Source organism: Prunus persica, chromosome G1 (assembly GCF_000346465.2).
Source record: "Prunus persica cultivar Lovell chromosome G1, Prunus_persica_NCBIv2, whole genome shotgun sequence".
NCBI classification, from domain to species: domain Eukaryota; kingdom Viridiplantae; phylum Streptophyta; class Magnoliopsida; order Rosales; family Rosaceae; genus Prunus; species Prunus persica.
This window is the reverse complement of record NC_034009.1, coordinates 36,984,033-37,004,692: the sequence shown is the minus strand read 5'-3', so window position 1 is coordinate 37,004,692 and position 20,660 is coordinate 36,984,033. Positions and strand designations below refer to the sequence as shown.

The 20,660-nt window shown below is 36.6% G+C and overlaps 3 protein-coding genes across 4 annotated transcripts; all 3 read right to left on the bottom strand.

The window, feature by feature from the left end:
• Nucleotides 506-2,166, bottom strand: LOC18790010 (WUSCHEL-related homeobox 4). The gene is made up of 3 exons (XM_007223848.2): nucleotides 1,831-2,166; nucleotides 1,282-1,548; nucleotides 506-1,186 (listed from the first exon to the last, which is right to left on the bottom strand). The coding sequence occupies exons 1-3, from the start codon at nucleotides 2,077-2,079 to the stop codon at nucleotides 1,013-1,015; spliced, it is 690 nt and encodes a 229-aa protein (XP_007223910.1). The 5' UTR covers nucleotides 2,080-2,166; the 3' UTR covers nucleotides 506-1,012.
• Nucleotides 10,731-12,800, bottom strand: LOC18789186 (ethylene-responsive transcription factor ERF011). 2 transcript variants are annotated; one of them, XM_007223515.2, is made up of 2 exons: nucleotides 12,595-12,800; nucleotides 10,731-12,394 (listed from the first exon to the last, which is right to left on the bottom strand). In XM_007223515.2, the coding sequence occupies exon 2, from the start codon at nucleotides 12,370-12,372 to the stop codon at nucleotides 11,845-11,847; it is 528 nt and encodes a 175-aa protein (XP_007223577.1). In that variant the 5' UTR covers nucleotides 12,373-12,394; nucleotides 12,595-12,800; the 3' UTR covers nucleotides 10,731-11,844. The 2 variants fall into 2 exon arrangements, with proteins under 2 accessions (XP_007223577.1, XP_007223578.1); XM_007223516.2 differs by having other exon boundaries at nucleotides 10,731-12,457; nucleotides 12,595-12,799.
• Nucleotides 16,623-18,334, bottom strand: LOC18791925. The gene has a single exon (XM_007222641.2). The coding sequence runs from the start codon at nucleotides 18,182-18,184 to the stop codon at nucleotides 16,946-16,948; it is 1,239 nt and encodes a 412-aa protein (XP_007222703.1). The 5' UTR covers nucleotides 18,185-18,334; the 3' UTR covers nucleotides 16,623-16,945.

The window sequence follows — 20,660 nt, the reverse complement described above, 5'->3', positions numbered from 1 at the left end:
AATATATTGTGTTAGCGGACATCTAAGATAATCTACTTGATTGTATTATAGTTAATCAGTTGCAATTAATATATATCTAATTAGCTCTCCCTCCACCATATGTATTCAAAAGCTGTTGCATGCATGCATAAGACAAACTTTCATTGTAGGATTGAGAACGTACGATTGATTACTATCATCACCTGCCATGAATGTTTGGTTGTGGTCCTCAAACTCCATAATAATTAATATCGATTTTAAGAACTTAATTAACTACAAGTTTGAAATTAGCATTCGTGTAAAGGACTCTTCAAAAAAAATATTGAGTTCGAGTCCTAATATCCATATACTTAATACGTGTCAGTTTAATCTCATGAACTACAGTTTAGCTAATGACCGTGATCCCACCAAATTCCACTCGCAAGATGTTTTAAAAAACTTAAAAGAAAAAGGGAAGGCAATGATGAAAAACAATAGTAACGCACGTCTCTCGTAATAATCAATGATAATGATAGGGTACTTTATGTGTGAAAGTCATATAAGTGGCGAATTATATAACATTATAATTTTTTGACATTGGCGCTAGAGGACGTTTCTCTTTTCCAATTTTGAAATGCAAGATCAAAACGAAGAGTTGATAGTCTTCTTAGTAGGTTAAAAAAGAAGAAGAAGAAGGTGCGTGGACTTCAGTGTCCATATCTAGCTTCCCGCGCGCTTTTAACCTAAAAAAGCTTCGATTCAACATTTCAAGTCCCTGTGGTCAAAACAGTGACACCCACCATCGCCAGAGATAGAGAAAGAGAGCTTGAAATAAAGAGCACTTAGTGACAATTGACAAACCCTTTTGGCTCCAAAAGGCATCTAGTGGTAGCAGAGATCTAGAGAGGGAGAGAGATAGATCAGTACAAAGAGACACTTGCTTGCCTTTCTTCTTTCCCGAAACGAATAAGAAAAAGAAGAAGGAATTAAACCTAAAGGAAAGCACATGATATAATGTCAAAGTAAGCACATCGATCCATGATCATCTCTCCTCTCATCTCCCTTCCGGATGTAATGGGAAGAGCTCCAAAGTTCTACCTCTACCTCCCTCCACGACTTCGTCCGCCTTACAAACTACACTATCTTCTACCGAGCAATCAAATCCCCAGCTCCTACACTTTCTCTTGTACGGACTATCTTCCTCTCTTTCCCCTACTACTTCTCCCAGCTGCAACAAAAATATATGTAGAAAATTTAAAAAACAACCAAGAAAAAGAAGAAGAAAACCGGCTTAACTTTGTAACTAAGTATAGTGCAACTTACGTTGGTAATTACAGGAGTTGGTGTTCTGGGAGAATGGCTGAGGCCGAGGCTGTTGCGTTTTTGCTTCTGCCTCTCGCGTGCTTTGTGGTTTTGGAACCAGTAAAACACATTCTTGCCCTCTATCTTGCCGTACTTGCCAAGCTGAGCTGTTATTTGTTCTATTTGTTGTGCATTAGGAGTGCGCATGCCTCCCCTATACAGCATTTCTAGTATTCCTATCTGTTCTTGCGTTGGGTTCCAACGCGTCCCTCCTGGGTGCGTCTCCACCTGCACCATCAATACTTTTTCTTAATAATTATTCGTTGAAACCATTTACTTTTTTTGTTTAATAATGTCCATCATACTTGAGTACACATGTTATAATTATTAGAATTACCGTTAGAGAGATCGATGTACGATGTACTATGTTGTCAGACTATAAATTAAAAATATTGATAATTATTCAAATGCGTTCGCTAAATTTACAGTATGACAATTAGATGTTTGGTTATAAGTTAACGTGTTGTGGACATGGAAGTAATGTATGCTTGCAAGAAAAATTTAGCATACCTGGGGGTGGGGGGAATCTTTCTTCTCCTGATGATCAGAGGATCCTAGTTTTCTAGGGCCACTTTCAGGTCTGATGAAGCTCTTGAGGTCGAAAGGAGCAAGGGCAGTGGTAGTGGTGTCGCCTGCGGTGGTGTTGGCCAGTTTGGGAGCGAGAGGGCGTAGGCGTTTGGTGCAGCCAAGAGTGAGGGAGGGTTCGTGTTCCCAGAGTCCACGTGCGAACTGGTGCACCTTCATGCTGCTTATTCCCATATGTGGTGGGTGGTAGTGGGCTGAATGATAGAGGTAAAGCAGCAATTATATAAGGGAGGGCCGAACACAGACACAGAAGCTCATGATATCAGAGAATTAAAGGTGACAAAGTGGGAAATGAGGTGGTGCTTGGAACAAGCGAGACCAAATGATGAGGTGCGGTTGACTTGGGATTTTCCACACTAAAAAAATATGAAAAAGAGAAAGCAGAGAGAAAGAGAGAGAGACAATAATTAATAGGGCAAGCAAAGCAACAATATGTATGAGAGATGAGAGTATGAGTATGTGAAAGGTTAGCTAGCTATGAGCGTGTGGGTGTGTAGCAAAGCTGTGTATGTGCGTTTGGGTTGGCCCGTCAAATCGGGTCGTTTTTTTCTTGCTTTCATGATAAGGTGTCCATGCTTTTCGGTGGCCTCTTTGGCTCTCTCTCCAGCTTTTTTTCACTATAAAGCGAGGGGTCTCATAAGAGGGAGGAGAATAATAATATAAAGAAAAAAGATTCCTCCAATCCCAAAACTTGAAAATGGGAACTAGCCTTTGCCCTTTTGCCATTTGCCCTTTTGCCATTTGCATGCCCTTTGCTTTTCAAATTTCAAGATACGACATATCATATAAACAAATATAACCAAAACAACTGAACTCAATATGAATGAATGCCGTCGTATCTAAGTCTTAATTTTCACTCTTTTAGTCGTATACAACGTTGAAAAAACTTACACACGACTCCAACCTAACCAATCTTATCCCTATCTGACTCACTGCATGCCAAGCCACAGCCAAATAGCCAGTATATCCTTTTGGCTCTTTCTTTTGGGAACTGTACGTAGTTCCATTTTCCCAAATTGTATAAATAAAAAAACCCTCACAAGTTCCCAGCCCCACTTTCTGCCCAAATTCAATTTTTGTTTGCCAATACCTTGACACCGCCAAAGCCAATAGGAGGGAGGAACATTTCCTGTATAAATATATTTATATATCTATACGATTTGTTTTTAATAATCAAAGCGATAAAATTTTATTGATGAAAGAACAAGATCTAGAAAATTAGGTGAGTATCTCAATACATAAGGGCTCGGTTGTCGGATTAACCAATAACCTATCCTTTTTACGCATAGACCTCTTTTCTGATATATATCTTAAGTGTATATATATATATATATATATATATATATATATTCCCAGTCCAGCATAGAATGATGAGTTTAGGGTAAAATTGATTAACTGGCTTTACAGGCAGGGGGGGTCTAGTTAATTACTGCGGTCAATCAGGCACACAGTTAATTGTTGGAGAGTAGGTAATTGAGCATTACACGTGTGGTCGATTGGGCAGAGATATGCTTGATTCAGCTAGGAACACATTACACGTGTACAGTCAAGAATCATGATCACAGACACCTGCGTGTGCATGCGGTTGAGACGAAGTTCCATTAATTTGATGTTGCATGAGGGCCCAAAAAGTACGGAATTTGTGAATGAAATCTAGTTTCTTTCTTGTATGAATGAATATGCTTCAGAGACATAATTTGCAGTGCTTTAATTATGTGGATTTGGAACAACACGCGTACGTCGTGGAAGCCATTCTTCTCCAGAAAAAAGATTTACCATGAACTGTGTCAGTGTCACTGCTCTGCAAAAGCACAACGACTGCAGAGAATATTCAACTCTTGTTCATAAAAAAACAAAAAAGAAAACAAAAAAACACTATTGTTCATGGAATTAGGTTAGTAAAAGTCAGTTCGTACCCTTAAGCTAAGCTGGTATTAGAAACAATACCAAATGTGAATGTGGATATATATTATTGAAATTAAAGGCAATGACAATGAGGCATGCATTAGCATGAGCAAGACAAATAATATTATCTTAATTTTATGCACCGATGTCGACAAAATCTTTCTTAATCCCCTATAAATTAGGGTTCATGTGCCAAGATCGGTTGCATGATGTGACACTCTTCCCTTATCTCCCAACCTTAATTAGACTATGTGTGAAGAATTTTCTTTCTGTTTTTTTATTAATTTATATATATATATATATATATATATAAATTTGAAGTAAAAGTCTTGGTTGAATCAGCTTGGAGGTAATTAGTTAAGCTGATTTCCCCCTTATGGTAATTACCCAGCTTCTATTTGCCAAAAGCTGCATCATTATGTGCAATTCAAAAGCAACACTAAAATTGAAACAAAATTTCACTGCAAAACTCAAAACAGCATGAAATTTCTGTAGTTTTAACATTCACATTCACATTTCCTGTGAGTAATGCAACACTTGTTTTACTGTGCTTTATCTATACGTGTGACATTTTGTTTCTGGGTTATAAATATGGACAAATTAACTTTAATAGTTACTACTAGGTTATCAAAAAAACTTTAAGCTACCATGTTCGGTTTAATTTGCGGACCAGCTAATTTCGTTGTTGTGAACTCGTGGTGGACTTTAACATGGACAACAAATCTCAACCAAATCTGCACTTTAGCCATTCTCCAACATACGACAGTTTCATTGCATGAACTAATTGTTTTATTATTAAATTTCTTATCGCTCCTCAAAGTCGTGCTAGGTAGAAATTGCCAGATGTTCCTTCCGATACAACAAAGGCATTATAATTGCTCAAGAAATCGTTTTCCTTTTATGGAAGGGTTTCTAGATAGATTTTTAGAAAAATGGAATTAAGCTGAAAAACTTACTTACAATATGGATAATACTGTTTTGCTATTTCCGGCCATTAATACCATAAAATGTGAAAATTTTATCTTAGGAGTTTAAGCAAGAATATAGCAAAAAGTGATATCCCCGTTCGTTGCATGAAAGCAAACACCCTGTTTAAAGTGTACTATCCGATATACATCGGACAGTTGGAAAGATTTATGTTTAAGACATGATACTATAATATTATAATCAACATCAATATAATATATATGATTGAATGACTTTATCTTTAATGATATACATTAGCAATCTGGAATGCCATTACCTTGAAAATATTTTGGCAGTAGTGACTATTATTCAGTGAATGTGTTAAACTGTTATTTTTGAATTAAGTACAATGCTCTAGAGAGTAAAAAGTCAAAAATTACATTATTAATGACTATAATTAGTAAGTTATATGAAAAATCAAGATGCACTGGTTTTTTTTGTTACATTAAAAAATTTATTTATTTATTTATTTAGGGACTAGTTGTAATTAGCCCTTGTCAGGGGACAGTGAGCCTGACCCTCTGGTTTTTGATTTGATGAAAACAAAATTGAATTATGTAAGCTAGGTAGGAATATTTACTTGTACAATAAGAGTGACAGAAGAGGTAAGTTTGCGTGTACTTTTGCATGGTGAAAAATGAAAATTGGATACTCCCACAAGTGGAAGATCGTTTTTGAAAGGTGAGGTGACCAATTACTTGTAATTTCATTGGACACTTGTCATTCTACTTTGACGTATATGCGTGCGATAATCATACCATCGTTGAAATTAATTAAAAGATTATGAGCTAATAATCTAATAGCTAATGGCTATTAGCTACACATGACTCACACGTAAGCATAAATATATATAAATTTCTTGTATCATTACATCCTATCAGCTCCCTTCAATCACGACAACATAAATAATTTCCTCACTTAACATAAATCTGCTCCTACTTCCTACTTCCTACTTAGGTAGGTGTCCATCATTCTGCACCTAACCCGTTCTATGTCGATCCATAAAACCAAAAATTACTATTTTTAAGGTTGCTTTAGATAATTACATGCATGCAAGTAACAAGGACCACTCATTAAACCTTTTAAATTTTACCCTCCTGCTGCAGATATTTTTAAGCTAAGAAATTAGTTAACACAGGATTAGGACATTTCCCCTTCAAACTTGTCAAGCTAATAATTTGAATTATTTGTGGGCCTTACGTTTGAAGAAGCAAAGAAATTGAACACATAGCTTAGATAATGTTTCCCAACAAACATACGATTGGCCTTATTTTTAACGACTATCTCGAAAGCTTTTCTTTGAATTACCAAATGAAGGGCCAGCAGGATGCATGATGCTCATTGATATTGGCCAAAAATGTCACATCCAATCAAGCATTATTACTATTATCTATTATTATTATGATCTGCGGACATCCCAATTCATGAAAACATATACTGATCAGATCAGATGGCCATAGGAATCGGAAGAGGATCATGACTTTGCTAATTAATTAAGTAGCACAAGATTGATATAAATAATTTGATTTGAAGGGTTATTTTGTCGGTCAAAGAAAAAGAGGAGATGCAAACAAATTGGGGTGATGAAGTTGGGTGGCATGATAGGAGTGGGAACCCACGCAGTGGAAGAAGCGGTGGGAATCCATCATTAGCCAAGACAATGCCATCATTTGCACGTGTCAATGGACCACATTCAACTCCCATCAATCTCTTGTTTATTTCTCACTCCCTCTACTCTCACACTAAAAACCAAACTGTAGCTTTAAAATCAAAACTCTTTCCTCCCTATTTTGACTCTTCTATGAACGGGTTGCTCACAAATGAATGCATAAACAGTTAATAGTTATTTATATATCAATATATTAGTACGGTTGTCATGCATTCGTATGTTAATTTCCCTTAACCTTTAGAGGAAGGCATTAATAGTTTGGTTTATTAACTACATTTTTTTTTTGTTTATACCCTTTCCTTTCCTTTTGCTTTGTTTTCGTTTTTATCTTTGTTATCTTCAAATTTTATGTACATGGAGTCGTAGAGTAGTGATAGATAAAGGTCATGTGTCAGCTACTTTTCTGCTTAATGACTTTTAGATTTTCTATTCCTCATCTAGGGTTGGAAGCCTTTTTAACTTGGAAATTGATGGAAAGGGATTGTTGTGATCGATGCAAATGTCACTGACTAAACCTTCCACTCTCTCTCTCTCTATCTCTATTATGCCAAATAAAGTGAGAATTGGAGAAGCCATCATTGTTGAGATTGAAATATATTCCCAACTAGATTTAGATGGGGGGCATCTTTATACACACTGAGCTCATGACTTTATGGATCTGCAGTGTTTCTTTTTCATACTCCTTTATCTTTTTCAAAATATATATATATTATATAAATTTTTCTCTCAAGAGAGAAAGAAGAAAGAAAGTTGAGGGGGGTGGGATGAAGAACATGATCGCATGGTGAGAATGGTCGTACCATGTAAGGGAAAGTGGGTGCAAATGTGTAGGGAAAGTGAGTTTTGTATGGGGGAGGGAGAAGTAAATGGATGACAGTCCAAACACAATTAATTGAATTGATGGCACTGAAAGATCCTCACTATACAAACTTTTCTTCATATATTCTTTTTTCCCTCCCCCTTTTTCTTTTTCTTCCATCGGGTTTGTTTTTTAACCTCTCTTACTTTCTCTTTCTTTTTCTCTGCTAGCTTTGCGGTGTTGGTGTTTTGCACAAACTCTCGAAGATAGTTAATATTTTGACAGCTCTCTCTCTCTCTCTGTGTCTTGTAAAAAGTCTCTTTCTCTGTCATCTTCTTCTTCTCCTTGGAGACTCCATATGCGACTGTGCAGCTGTCACACTCTTTTCTTAAAGCGTCTGAAATCAATGTCCAATTAGACGTCCTACAAATGCCACGTGCCCCCTCGTCCATTAGTTGAATGAATGGAGCTGCTCACTTGCACCAGCAATAGTCTTTGACATTCTTGTTTTGGTCGACCAATAGTTTTTTACACTGCATAGCAAAACTGAACCTAATAAAACTAAAATTTCAACCCAATGAAGAAAACGAATAAAAAATTGGACTCTATGAACATAATGATGCAAAAATCCGGAGCCTATGAAGCGAACAATCGAACCATATGAAACAAAGTACACGAAACTTACCAAACCCACAATGAATTCTACCTTTTTTCTCTTTCTATAAGAAACTTTGTTTAGTTACAGACTTACAGTATGTTGAGGTTTGCAAGGACTTGTCTTAAGATGGAATTAATGAAGAACCAATGCAAGGCCCAAATCATGAAATACTTAATGTTGGATACAGTGAGAATTATGTGGGGGGTCTTGTCTTGGAGTTCATTTGGGCATCGAATATTCTCAGTTGTTTTGTTGGGTCGATAGCCTCCAGGCCTACACCCGTTTTCAATTATTTATTTATTTTTTGCTGTAATAATTTAATTGTGTCTAATGCTTTTCATTCAACCAACACGTGAACTAGAGCCGTGTGATGATGATGATGATTGGTTTATGGGTATGGATATTTATTCAAAGTCTAATTTTGCTGGCTGTAGACAAATTCATGGTGTTTAAATTTGTTACGTACATTGACTGCTACTACAAATTATGGCACACATGCAATGTTTCTGCATTTTACTTTTGGGAATTGAATCATGTGCACCCTAGCTAATATGTCCACGATAATCTTGATTTTTCCGTTTTACATGTTGAACATGAAATAAAATAATGGCTTGGCTCTCAGTGATTTAAAGATCATGTCAAAGTTTTCTGTAAATTAACAAAATTTGGTCAGCTAGCTAGGATGACAAGGTGCCTTGTCTCGTCTCAGGATTCTTTGATTCGCCATCCACTATCTATCCAGACACACATTTGAGTGGCAAACAACAATTGAGGCTTCAAAAAAAAAGAAAAAAACAACACCGAATTTATATGATATTCTGATTCTGCTGTGGACACTGCTCATCAGTTCACAGCTAATGGCTAACTGCTTTCCACTATCCAATTTTATTTTTCTGCCATTTTCATCTTTACTTCTTTAGGGCCCGTTTAATATTATCCTATAGAAGTTCTCTCCGGTACATTCCATAAAATTGGAACAATACAAAAAAGATTAGCATGGTCCCTACACAAGGATGACACGCATTAATAAAAAAAATGTTCCTTTCTTATAGAAAAGTCCTTGTACGTAATTAATGTTTTCATGCACCCATGGAATTTTGAACTGCTCTTGGGCAAAGCTCCACCGTGAAATCTTGAAGATGAAAATACCTCAAAACAGATGGTGTGTCCTTATACTTGGTTTTGTCAGTTTGTTGTGTATTGATTGCCTTGGATGTTAAGGAGAAGTTGACAGGAACAGGCATATGCTGATTCTTTCGAGTTCTAGTGTGTTCAAGGTTTGGCACTAAGTTTCTGTCACTCTCTTGGGGGTCATTTTCTGTATTCAGATCTTTCTGCTGCTTCTGAACTTCTGTCTTGTAGCTTGCTAGCTTGCATTATTGTGAGGATGGATTGCTGTGACATTTTATTTTTAAAAAAAAGAAAAAAAAAAAAAAAAAGAGTCAATGCTCAAAAACTGGCCCTTTGTATATTTCAGGTGATGAGGAGGGCTATATTTTGACTGCAACATTTTGGATAAAAAATGGCAAATTGCAGCTTTCTTTTTCACTTTTCCTTGTGACAGTTAAAAAAGATATCCAACACCACAGATAGGAAACACACTTATCTCTCAATCACTTAATCCTTGGATTGGATTGGACATAAGGCTGTGAGATTTTGTTTGGACTTTGGACAAGTCTAGACTTGTTGAAGGCCAAATGAATATTATTATATGATCCTCTTAGTCTTAGCTTTTGTTGGTGGGAAAGCGTTATCTTCTTTTTGCCACATAGCTGAAGTACTTCATCCAACAAAAGATCTCAATATCTTTGGGATTCGATTGGGTTTGGCTTTTACTTGTGAAGGAAGGTTCATGTCTTGAGTTAATAAACCAGAAATTCCAGAGTGATTAGGGTTTGAAGAAATTCTTAAACCACCATTCTTTCATTCTGTCATGGTTTTAAAGATATTTGTTTTGGATACAATGGTGTTGTTTTGATTGAGAAGCAAACTGAGCTTTTCTATATAGAAATGTGGTTTTATGAATCAAAAAGTGCATGTTTATCTGTAAAGGAGACCCTGTCATCTGGCTACACACGCCACCGAAATGCCCCTTTTCTATAAAGTCAAGTTATTATGTGGTGAGGCATTTCGAATGGAGAAGGAAAGATAAGATATTATAAAAGACATAGGCTTAAAGACAACTATAATCAGGTTTAAGCAGAACTTGGCATTACCAGTTTAAAAATATTCTTGCAGGAACTAATTTTTCGGTAATTTTACATGCCTGCCAATTTAACATTACGTGTGTTAAGACAATAATTCATCTAATCAATAATTTAGATTGAGAATTTGACAACATAATAAAAAAATTTCCCCCCACTTCATCGGGTTACTTGAAGCGAAAATTACGCTAGTTTAGAGCTCATGAACTTTTGATAGTAGTATTTCTGTCAAATCTTTTGACTAAGACATCCCACCGCCAATAGATAATTACCCACAAAAGCATCTGTGGATTAAAAAAACTAGTGAACTTTGATTTTAATAAAGTACAAAAGTCATATGGTAACTTCAAAGAAAGAATGTTGAAGGTTACGGAGATTTCTTGGAAGTCATACGCTTCATGAGATTTATATTTCAGGTTTAATATAGTAAGTACGATTTAATCATTTGGCAAAAAGACAATCAAAGCAGATTTATAATCAAGATGAAGGGAAACTATAACAAGCCCTGCAAGATCCATAAATACCGTAAATTAATTTTATTCCAATAAGAAATTAAAACAAAGAGAAAAAGTCAAATTTTGATTACAAGACAATTGGGCAGCCGCAGATTTTGGCAACAAAAGAGAAAATAGAATCGTCCCACACGTATCATAAACTCAGTTTTAATTTGGTCTCCATACAGATCACAGTCGAAGATTAATATATTACTAATTATTCATTAATCACCTCTAATACAAAACAAGAAAAAAAGAAAGGGCTCACCGTCCACCGTCCATCATCCATCATCATCATCAGAAAAATTAAAAAAAACAAAAAAAAACACACACACACACACTGTCGTAAGCTTCCACCAAAATATGGAGTGTGTGAGTCTAATGACAGGGACAACCTATTTGATTGAGGAGGACCATCTTGCTTTCTCCTTCATCATACTTCACACCACAAGCACGTCATCACCAAGCAGCTCTTCTTCTTGGTGCCCCAACTCCTCCTTATCTCCTTATCTACTTGTGTTTTTTGTTTGGCAACTCAACAAGATCGTACCAGTACAGTAACCAAACGTAGGCCACACCAATGTTGCTTTCTTTCTTTCTGTTTTGTTTCTCTTGGTAAAATTTGGGGGGCCCAAAACCCCAATTGCCCTAGCAAAGCAAGCTGCACTAGCCTCAAGCCAATGACCCTTCTAGGCCTAGCCACTGTATCCACACCTAACAAATTTCTTCTCTAAACCCAAATGAGAAGGAAAAATTATTGCGTGTTACAGTAACACCACCTTGTCTTCTGGGCAAGATAACATATCAAAATAACTTGATTGCGCAAACCATAAAAATCAAGAGTGGAAAAACTCAAGAAAGCAAATACTGAAATGAATTTGAACTCCTTGTCATCCTTGATGACCAGTAACTAAGAACTTTTGCTCTTCAGCTGGTTTGTTGTTGATGTTACAATTTAAGAGAAAGAGAAACTATACCAATCAAACAGAACCCTTTTGATTCTGTTCTCTGAACAGACCCAATAATACCTTTCTCGTCTCTCTATTTTCTCTATATTTTCACTTATTTCACACGTAGACTAGCTTAGTGATGATAAACTAAGATCATGAATATAAATATATAAATATAAGAACTCAAAAGAAAAAAGAAAAAAGAAAAAAAAGAGAGCCAGAAATTAGGAAAATAATATAAACAGTTGGTGATCGATCAGCCTCATATCTCTCTAAAGACCTCTTTTTTTTCAATTAATTTTCATCAGAGTTTTCTGGGTCGGGATACTTATTTAAATCAGGCTTCTGGGAATTCACCAGGCTCGACGTCGTTTTCGACTGCGATATTGGTGAGCGGTGAGCAGTTTCGACGGCGTCGACCTTGGCCCCAACCTCCGTAGCCTTCTTTCGTATCGAAGCCGCCGACATGTCGTGTAGCTGCTGGCCGTCTTCTTGGAACACAAGTTCCGGGAAGTTGAGGCGCGCAGAAGGGCCTCTGAGGTAGAAAACGGCGGTGTCGTATGCTCGGGCGGCGGCAACCGGCGTCGTGTAAGAACCAAGCCAGATTCGAGACCTCTTGTTGGGTTCTCTAATCTCAGCCACCCACTTCCCCCACTTCCTCATCCGTATCCCTCTGTATTGCTTTTCTTGATGACGATGATCATGGTTGCCTCCTACTTGTTGCTGTTGCTGCTGGTTTTGCCTCTGCTTGCGCTTCTCTATGCTTGTTGTTGTGGTTGTTGAAGACGAAGAAGATGAAGAACAACAATACTCTCCTTCCATCCCGAGAAAAGTTAGAAGCTACCTAATATTAATCAAAACCCTTTTAATCTGCTGCTGTTGTGGTTGCTTTAGAAACTAAATAATCCTAAAACACAAAAACGAAAAAAACCAAATGAAAATAATCAGAAAACTCTTGCAATTCCTGAGAGCAAAGGTCATATTATATTCACAGGGAAATATATACAAACAGATAGAGGGCATAAAGATAGATTAGTTTCGTACTTGGCTGCTAGTCTGTCGTCCGGGCACGGCCGCCACGTTGATGTATCTTGAAGATAAATCCAAAAATGGCCGACATATTCCATCAGCTCCCACCCTTTCTCTCTCTCCCTCCCCTTCTCACTCAGCTCTGTGTCTAAAACGCTACGTTTTATACCATCTTCTCTCTCGTCTTTCTCCTCCCGTTTCTCTTTTGTTTCTCCTTTAGTGAGTACGAAAAGGCATTTTGTAGTTTATTTTTATGCAAAAGTGGGGCCCACGTAGGCGGTTTTGTGGGCATGTGAGAGCCGACGTGGATGGATGTTTACACCTCTTGTACGCAATCCACTTGTACAATTTTACATTATTTTGTGAGCTCAGGTTTTGTTTGTGAAACTGAAATAACTGGACCATACTCATGTTGTTGTTGTAACTTTTTTCTTCACTAATTTTTTTATTTTTTTTCTTTCAAAAAGTCATTTTTAGTTCCAGTAGTTTGCCATTTTTATTATTTTGATTCTTTTCATTTTAATTTAGTTAATTTTTTTTTCTAATGGTTTCTATTTGAAACAATTCAAGGACAATTCTCAATTTCTATCAAATTTGTTTAACTCTTTTTTTAGGCAAAAAGTCACTCTTTTTTTAGAAGTTAAAAAAAAGCTTTTTCTTCTTCACTCTTTTTTTATATTCTAATTACAGTTCCGATCTCTTGGACCACAGGAGTCCAAGAGATCGGGACTGTTAGTGAACCGTTGAATTTACATCCAACGGTGAGTGACCACAAATCTCTTGGACTCCTGTGGTCCAAGAGATCAGGATTGTAGTGAACCGTTGAATTTACATCTAACGGTGAGTGACCACAAATCTCTTGGACTCCTGTGGTCCAAGAGATCAGGACTGTAGTGAACCGTTGAATTTACATCCAACGGTGAGTGACCACAAATCTATTGGACTCCTGTGATCCAAGAGATCGGGACTGCTCTATTTAATATACGGAAATGGGAATGAACTCGGATGTAAAGGAGTGAACATACTATCTTAACAAGCTTACTATATTTTCACACGGTTTTTTATTTACAATCAATATTAAGGAAATGAGAAATTAAACTTAAAACCTCATAATACAGAAATAAATACCCTTAATTACTTTAACTAAAAATTCCTGTTTCTATTTTTATTTTTATTTTTATGAAGGCTAAAAGATCCTTGTTTTTTTTTCTTCACGCTTGGTTTTGCTTTATTTTTTTCTTTTTCAACTTGTTTGTTGCCACTTGCGATTAAAAGTAACAATCAGGACCATGAAAGAGGTGGCCATAGAGGTCGGTGATGGATATAGACAGATGGCAACATCAATAAGTGGAATTGTAGAAAATAGGAAAAAGATAGAGTTGATAACTATAAAATCAGTTCGGTTCAAGTTATTTCCCCCAAAGACCTGTCACTTGTTTTCTATATAGTAATGTTTCCTGTATTAATGATAATTAAAATTCCCTTTTTTATTTAATTTCCAAAATACTGCCTCCACAAAATTTTGTTTTATAATATTATAGGCTAGCTATTGGCAGGGGCCACCTAAAAAGAAATGATTTTTAGGTACGTGTCAGCTGTGCAGTGGCTTGTGGATAATTATTGCGGGGTGGTCAAATTGAATATTGACTTCAACGCCATGAAAAAGTTTTAGGCTGCAATGGCACCGCCTTACTAAATAAAACAATAAAATATAATCCAACAGCAGTGGAATGAGGTTTTCTCTGTCACTCATTCATATCTCATATTTGGGAGTTGGAGAAGGCACCACGACGCTTTGAACTATCCTGCCAAATTCCAACCCGTAGACCTCCTTTGTATTTTATTTTATTTCAAGTTTTAGAAATTAAAGTTTTCTCAAAAAGCCAAAGGGATCCAGTCAAGTGAAAAATGTCTTTTGGCTTTTAAAATAGTGATTTTAAGTTCGAATCTCCATAACTTATTGATAGTTTTTGTGAGAAACTTCTCTCTCTATATAATTTAGACTATATATATATATATTAAAAAGTCGTCTAAAAAAATAAAAGATTTTAATAAATAAATAAATAAATATTTTGTTTGAGTTGTGCTAGGCCCTAATGTAGAAGCCCATAGGGTGCGACGAATCTTAACCGTTAAAATGGGCCATAGCAAGTCCCCCACCACCAGCTGAGAACAAAATTGGATTATTGTGTCACTAGAAAAAAACAAATTAAATACAAAGATATCATGGCCCATGGCCATGGGACGATGTTTTTTCTTGGGCACCCGCCAATGCCATACAACCAACGGCAACGGAGGACGAGGCTACAAAATTCCAATTTCCATTCATTCATTATCGTTTTCGTTTTGGCGGTTGGAAAAGCAGAGCAAATGACGAGAAACATGGAAAACTTCAAGTCTAAGCTTTGGCCTAAATGGACATCAAGACGCATACGTTATTTATTACAATCTTCTTCTTTTTTTAAATTATATTTTTTGGCTGTCGACAAAGTTGTTGGCATTTAGAAATGAAACACACCGGGCGACGTGGACAAGTTTGCCTACTTTTTATTTATTTTTTATTTGAGAAGGGATTATATATATATATATATATATATATATATATAGTGGGACGTGGGGCTCGCCAACTTTGGGGATTCATTCAGACTTCAGTCGGCAGCAAAGAAACTAATGGGAAAAAAACAAGGGATATTGCCTCCTTCCCAAAACAATAATAACATGAAAACACCAGAAAATATTATTTAAATAATAAGTAAATGATTCTAATAGTTGTCTCGTTGGGGTTTCTTCAGGTTGTCTCTGCCTGCATATCAGTTTCTGTCATGGACAGGAATATCTTGCTTGTCATTTAGGCATATCATAATCATACTCATAACTATTCTAACATTCAATCACTAACAAAATTAACACACACAAAATGCACATTTGCGCCTAAGAGTTTATGCCTTCATGGGAAGCATGACCTTTGTATTATTATTATTATTCCAAATGAAATGGCTACTAATTACAGAGCAGTTCACAGAGTCAACTTACAACATATAGTATCGGAAATCTTTACGCTTGTTCCAAATAAATTGCTGATTAACTGATCTGACCTCTTTATTAGGATCCAGAAGCTTATGGCCAGAAACCTCCACCAGGCTGATAAGGCCTTCTGCTACTCAGGAATGATGAATACCTGTATAAAGAAGATTCATAGAAAGCCATCTGCAACCCCAACATTGGCGCCCGTTGCGCCTATTTACGATCACCAAGCCTTCATGATGATAGAATTCCATGAAATTGTTTTCGCACACCACACAATTAATGTTGGGTGAACCAAATTGTAGGAAGGAACTATCAGTGTTTGCATATCAGTATCAAAATTTCATACTTGAAATATAGAAATGCCATTTGGCTGCTACACTAGAGTTGTCCCTAACAACGAAAACAAGTTAAAACTCAAACTATATAGATGTAGGGTCTTTCAATCTATAATGTTGAGTGAAGCTTCTACGAAGAGAAAGGATTTGTTCTATATGCATGTAGGCTCTTACAAAGTATGCGATCTATCAAAGCGTAACGTGATTAGGTATCCAATTTGTGTCCCAGCAAAATTATACTAATTCCAGGTTTTAGTTATTACAACAATTGTATGTATGTGCTTCCAAGTGATTCCAGATATGGAGAAGGAAAAACATTTGAAACCAGTACATACAAAGCATTTGACAACATCATCCCAATAATATTTATCTTTATCTAATTAGCAAAAGAAACGTCAGTGGGAAAAAAAACTTTGGGATTGAGGGGAAATGGAAATGCCTGCAGTTGGTAAAATGCAACTGATCAACCACCTATTGCAATTGTATATTTCGAAGTATCCATAACCCACAAAATGGCATGTCTAAGAATAAGCATGATTCAAAAGCTCAAACAACAAATGAAATGCAATGTTATAATAAACATATATAGCTAATTGTGATAGAATTTAGTTAGTGGATTACTAATTATTAGGGCAGAACCATAAGCACTAGTATTCATTTCATACTAAGCTAAAGGAAATGTAAACGAAAGAAATTTGGAACCTTCAAATTGTGTATGATGAAGAAGGAAATTCTGGCCATACATATCCTGTGAATTCTTAAATGAAGAAACTATAAACACTTTACATGGTGACAAAAACCAAGTGCATCCTTGCCATGAATAATCAATTAGAATAGCCATAGCCATTCCTTCCTCATCTCCTTGTATATTCCTATACACCCCCAATGCATATTTGCTCAACCTCAGAAAAAAAAACTAAACCAGTGCCACAATTGAATCAAAATGGCCTCAAAGTATCAGTTCAATCACATGCCTGATCCAACAACCAACTAAGTTTGCCATATCAAAAAAATCCATCTTCCTCATCCTCACTATCCAGCAAATAGTCCTCACTATCTTCACTATCCCCATCGTCTTCCACCCAATCTCCTTCTTCCAATTCCCCTTCCGAAAAAGCCGAAATCCTCATTCCACTAGACAGGGGCCTAGAAACAACAAGTTCATCAACCACATTGTCCAATTCACTGCCACCATCGAAAACTGAATGCGAAAACAACCCATCACCCTTATCATCATCATCCTCATCAAAGAACTCACTTCTCCTCCTTTTGGGTACCAAATCCTTCTCTGAAACCTCCCCATTTTCGACCCCAATCCAAGGCACCCAAACATCCGCGTGCCTTCCCAAAGCTCTGTCAAAATCCCCCACCACCACAGTCCCCAAGTTGGCCTCTCTAGCCTTCCTCAACATCTCCGAAAAATCTGAATCGTCCGAAACCAAGAACAACCAGTCAATCCCACGGCTCATAGAATGCTGCATTTGCCTCTTCAATGCCCAATCAGCAGCCTGAGGCTTGTCTTCCACAGTCTTCACAAAAACACCCGCTCTTCTTAACTCCGAGGCCAACCCATACCCAACCTTGGGCTTGATCAAAGACCTCGCAGCCTCATTGTACTTGTGGTTCCCAGATACAAACCTCTCCTTAAAACGCTGCCGTTTCTTCCCTTTCAGAGACCTCATTCGATTCAGCTTCTTCTGTCTCTCCCTCTCGTGCAGCTGCTTGAAGTGCTTCTTCAAATCCAAATTGGACTTACACTTTCGACCACATACTCCACAAATGTAAGGCTCAGAAGGAACGACTACACCCTTGCGCTCCAATATGTCTAATTGTTTGCGCTCGCGGCGTTGTTCGATGACCCACTGAGGCAAATGATCGAACGCATGGCGGTTGGCGTAGGCTGACGACTCTACGACCTCACCGAAGCGCTGAGCCACCTGTTTCAGGGCCATGGCTGCCTGGTACGGCGGCCCGCGAGGGGGTTTGTTGTCCAAGTCCCATAAGATCACCACCTTCTTCTGCTTCGGAGTGTATATGCCTTGCTTGTTCTGCACCATGTCAATTTCGGAGTTTGCTGCTGCCTTGATAGCAACATAGCTCCGAGTCCTTGTGCTTAAGGTGATGATGGGTTGGGGTTGAAACGAGCGTTTTGAGTTGAAGAAGGGAGAGCGGGAGGAATGGAGGGAAAATAGAGGGAAGGGTTTATAGGGGAAGGTGTGTATTGGGTTGCAGAGGAGGTTCATGGTTCATTTATGGCGGTCACTCTGTCACTGTAAGTGAGAGCGCGTCTTCGTCTTGCTGCTTGGTTATTTTGGTTGCTGTCTGCAACTCTGTTATCCGTTTGGGATATTAAATGGGTATATCCGAATTGATCCATTGGGATTTCAACAATGGGCCTTCTTCACAATTTCAGTCTGAAAAACTAAGCCTACAGTTATATGAATGGGCTTTCTTAGTTGCCAATGTTAACCGTAAGGCTTTAGTGATGTGTTATCTATATATATAAAGTAAAAGGCAGATAATGGTGAAATATTCAAAATAGCAGAAAATATCCTTGGTTGATGCAAACATTAAGAACTAAATTTATTAATTAAATGAGGATAATATGGTAAATTCACACTTTTTATAAAAAATTAAAATTAAATAAAAAATAATAGATCATATTTTTATGGAATACTTTTTAATTCTAAAAAAATTTTAAATTTTTTTTAAAATAAAGCCTCTCGCAAGCGCGGAAGCGCATGCTGAGAGGTTAGTAACTTATAATGAGGGTTTATAGTGAAGGATTTCTTAATAGCCGTTCGAGGTTTGATAAATAAAAATGTTATTATTAAACGACTGAATTGAACTCCTCAATACACTCCTATTTGAAATTTCATTTAGCATTGTACAATTCTTATTGCGTCGAAATGCATTCAAAAAATCTCACTTTTTAACTCAATTTTCATAACATTAATCCTATTTATTGACTGACATGTTATAATAGTTGTCAACAATTTCCCTTTTACTCATTGATCATGAATCTAGTGGTTTTTGCTAAAAATGTTTACTCATTATACGATGATGTAGTTTTGACGTCTAGTGGAATGTCATTTGGTTTGGTTTCCCAAGTCCTAGATTATCCTCCTAAGGAACCCTAGCCAATCATAGCTAGTGGCAACTCTGTCTGTGAGAAGAGAGACAAATGAAATGGGTGAGCTCTTACTTAGATGGTTGTGCTTGGAAATGTTGTGCCTTGAAAAGGCTTTACTATTTTCAGGTCATTATCCTCAATGGTGGCGTTCATTCTTTTTCTTGCTCTTTATCAGTATACACTTTCTCTTTTCCTTTTTTGAAAGGTTCTTTTGCCATTTTCAAGCTCAGAAAAAGAAGAAGAGAGAATTGCTTCATATCATCCAATCACGTATCGTCCATAACAATTTTTCCATCACAAATTACTTTATTTTTTGTGTTTAAATGGTTTATACATAACTTTTTTTGAACATGGGTTTCCGTAATTTTTTTAGTACAAGTGATGGGGAAGAGGGGTTTTACATACAAATATTCATTGGGTGCCTTGAGGTTTTGAACTTTTGCTCACATGAGTAAAGAAGATGAAAGAACTTAACCAACTGAGCTATATCATAACAGTAAGTTTTATCATCCAAATTAGGATAGACTCCAATATGTATAATTTGGTGAGTCCTTCAAGATTGTGCTACGGGCACTAAGGATATCCTTGATTATTTCCTCCTTGATTCATGGCAGTTTTCTTCAGAATTATTATTAATACAGTCTTTATCCTCAAAGATTACCAGCCCCAAAAAGCAAGGCAATTATATAATATAATTGAGATGATTAGTCACAAGATGATAACTAATTATTTATTATGTCTCTTATTTAAATTTTGCTGATGAATGATAAGGAATTAAGTGAACAACTTTGGTGGGTCTTCTGTAGTTGAGTAGCTACCAATCCCGGTTTGCATTAACATACCTGAATAATGAAATTAGCTAGTACGGTCCCAATACTTAATTATGCAGACTCCAAAGCTTGCTTTATAGTAAGTAAAGATAAAATCCTGTTTAGTACTAAGCAAATATATATTCAGAAAAGTTCTGTTTTTAAGTCTTTAATTTGAAGCTTTGCATGTTACTAACTTTCACTTTAGCTTCCATGCTTAAAAATTTAATCACTTCCTTTTGGCTTGGAATGGCAGCAGCAGCTGTTAGAGTCACCACATGAAGATCAAAGCAAGGATTTTTGGTTTGAATTTTCAAATGTCCCTTTTGAGACAATTATAATAAAATATGGTAGTAAGTGGGCGGCTGATGTACTAGTGTGTGTGCCATCGACATTGCACATAAAAGATAGTTGTTTTGAATGGAAGAATTAGGGTTATCTCCATAAATATATTTAATTGACCATCATTAAAGAAAGAAAGGAAGGAGGGTCACTACTATAAATACAGTTTAGTGCTATGCATGTTGAATGCACCACCATCACCATCTATTCTACCCAGTATGTGCTTGACCAAAACACAAGCTTGCTAAACCCCAAATGAGACAAATAAACTATATTATAACTTTACGTTTGGATGTGGAATTTATAAATATTTGTTCGTAAATTTATTTTCCCTCATTCAAACGCGGAGTAAAAGTTTATTTTTTTTCATCATCTTTCTCGTATAACGTATCTCCTAAAATAGAAAGGAAATTAATTAGTGGATTTGGTTCCAAA

Bases quoted from the DNA above. Each gene is read 5' to 3' on its own strand.
- LOC18790010 (XM_007223848.2), bottom strand. From the start codon at position 2,079: ATGGGAATAAGCAGCATGAAGGTGCACCAGTTCGCACGTGGACTCTGG. The intron at 1,549-1,830 runs GTATGCTAAATT...TTGATGGTGCAG, and splicing joins AAGATTCCCCCCACCCCCAG to GTGGAGACGCACCCAGGAGG. The intron at 1,187-1,281 runs GTAAGTTGCACT...TTTTTGTTGCAG, and splicing joins CAACTCCTGTAATTACCAAC to CTGGGAGAAGTAGTAGGGGA.
- LOC18789186 (XM_007223515.2), bottom strand. From the start codon at position 12,372: ATGGAAGGAGAGTATTGTTGTTCTTCATCTTCTTCGTCTTCAACAACC.
- LOC18791925 (XM_007222641.2), bottom strand. From the start codon at position 18,184: ATGAACCTCCTCTGCAACCCAATACACACCTTCCCCTATAAACCCTTC.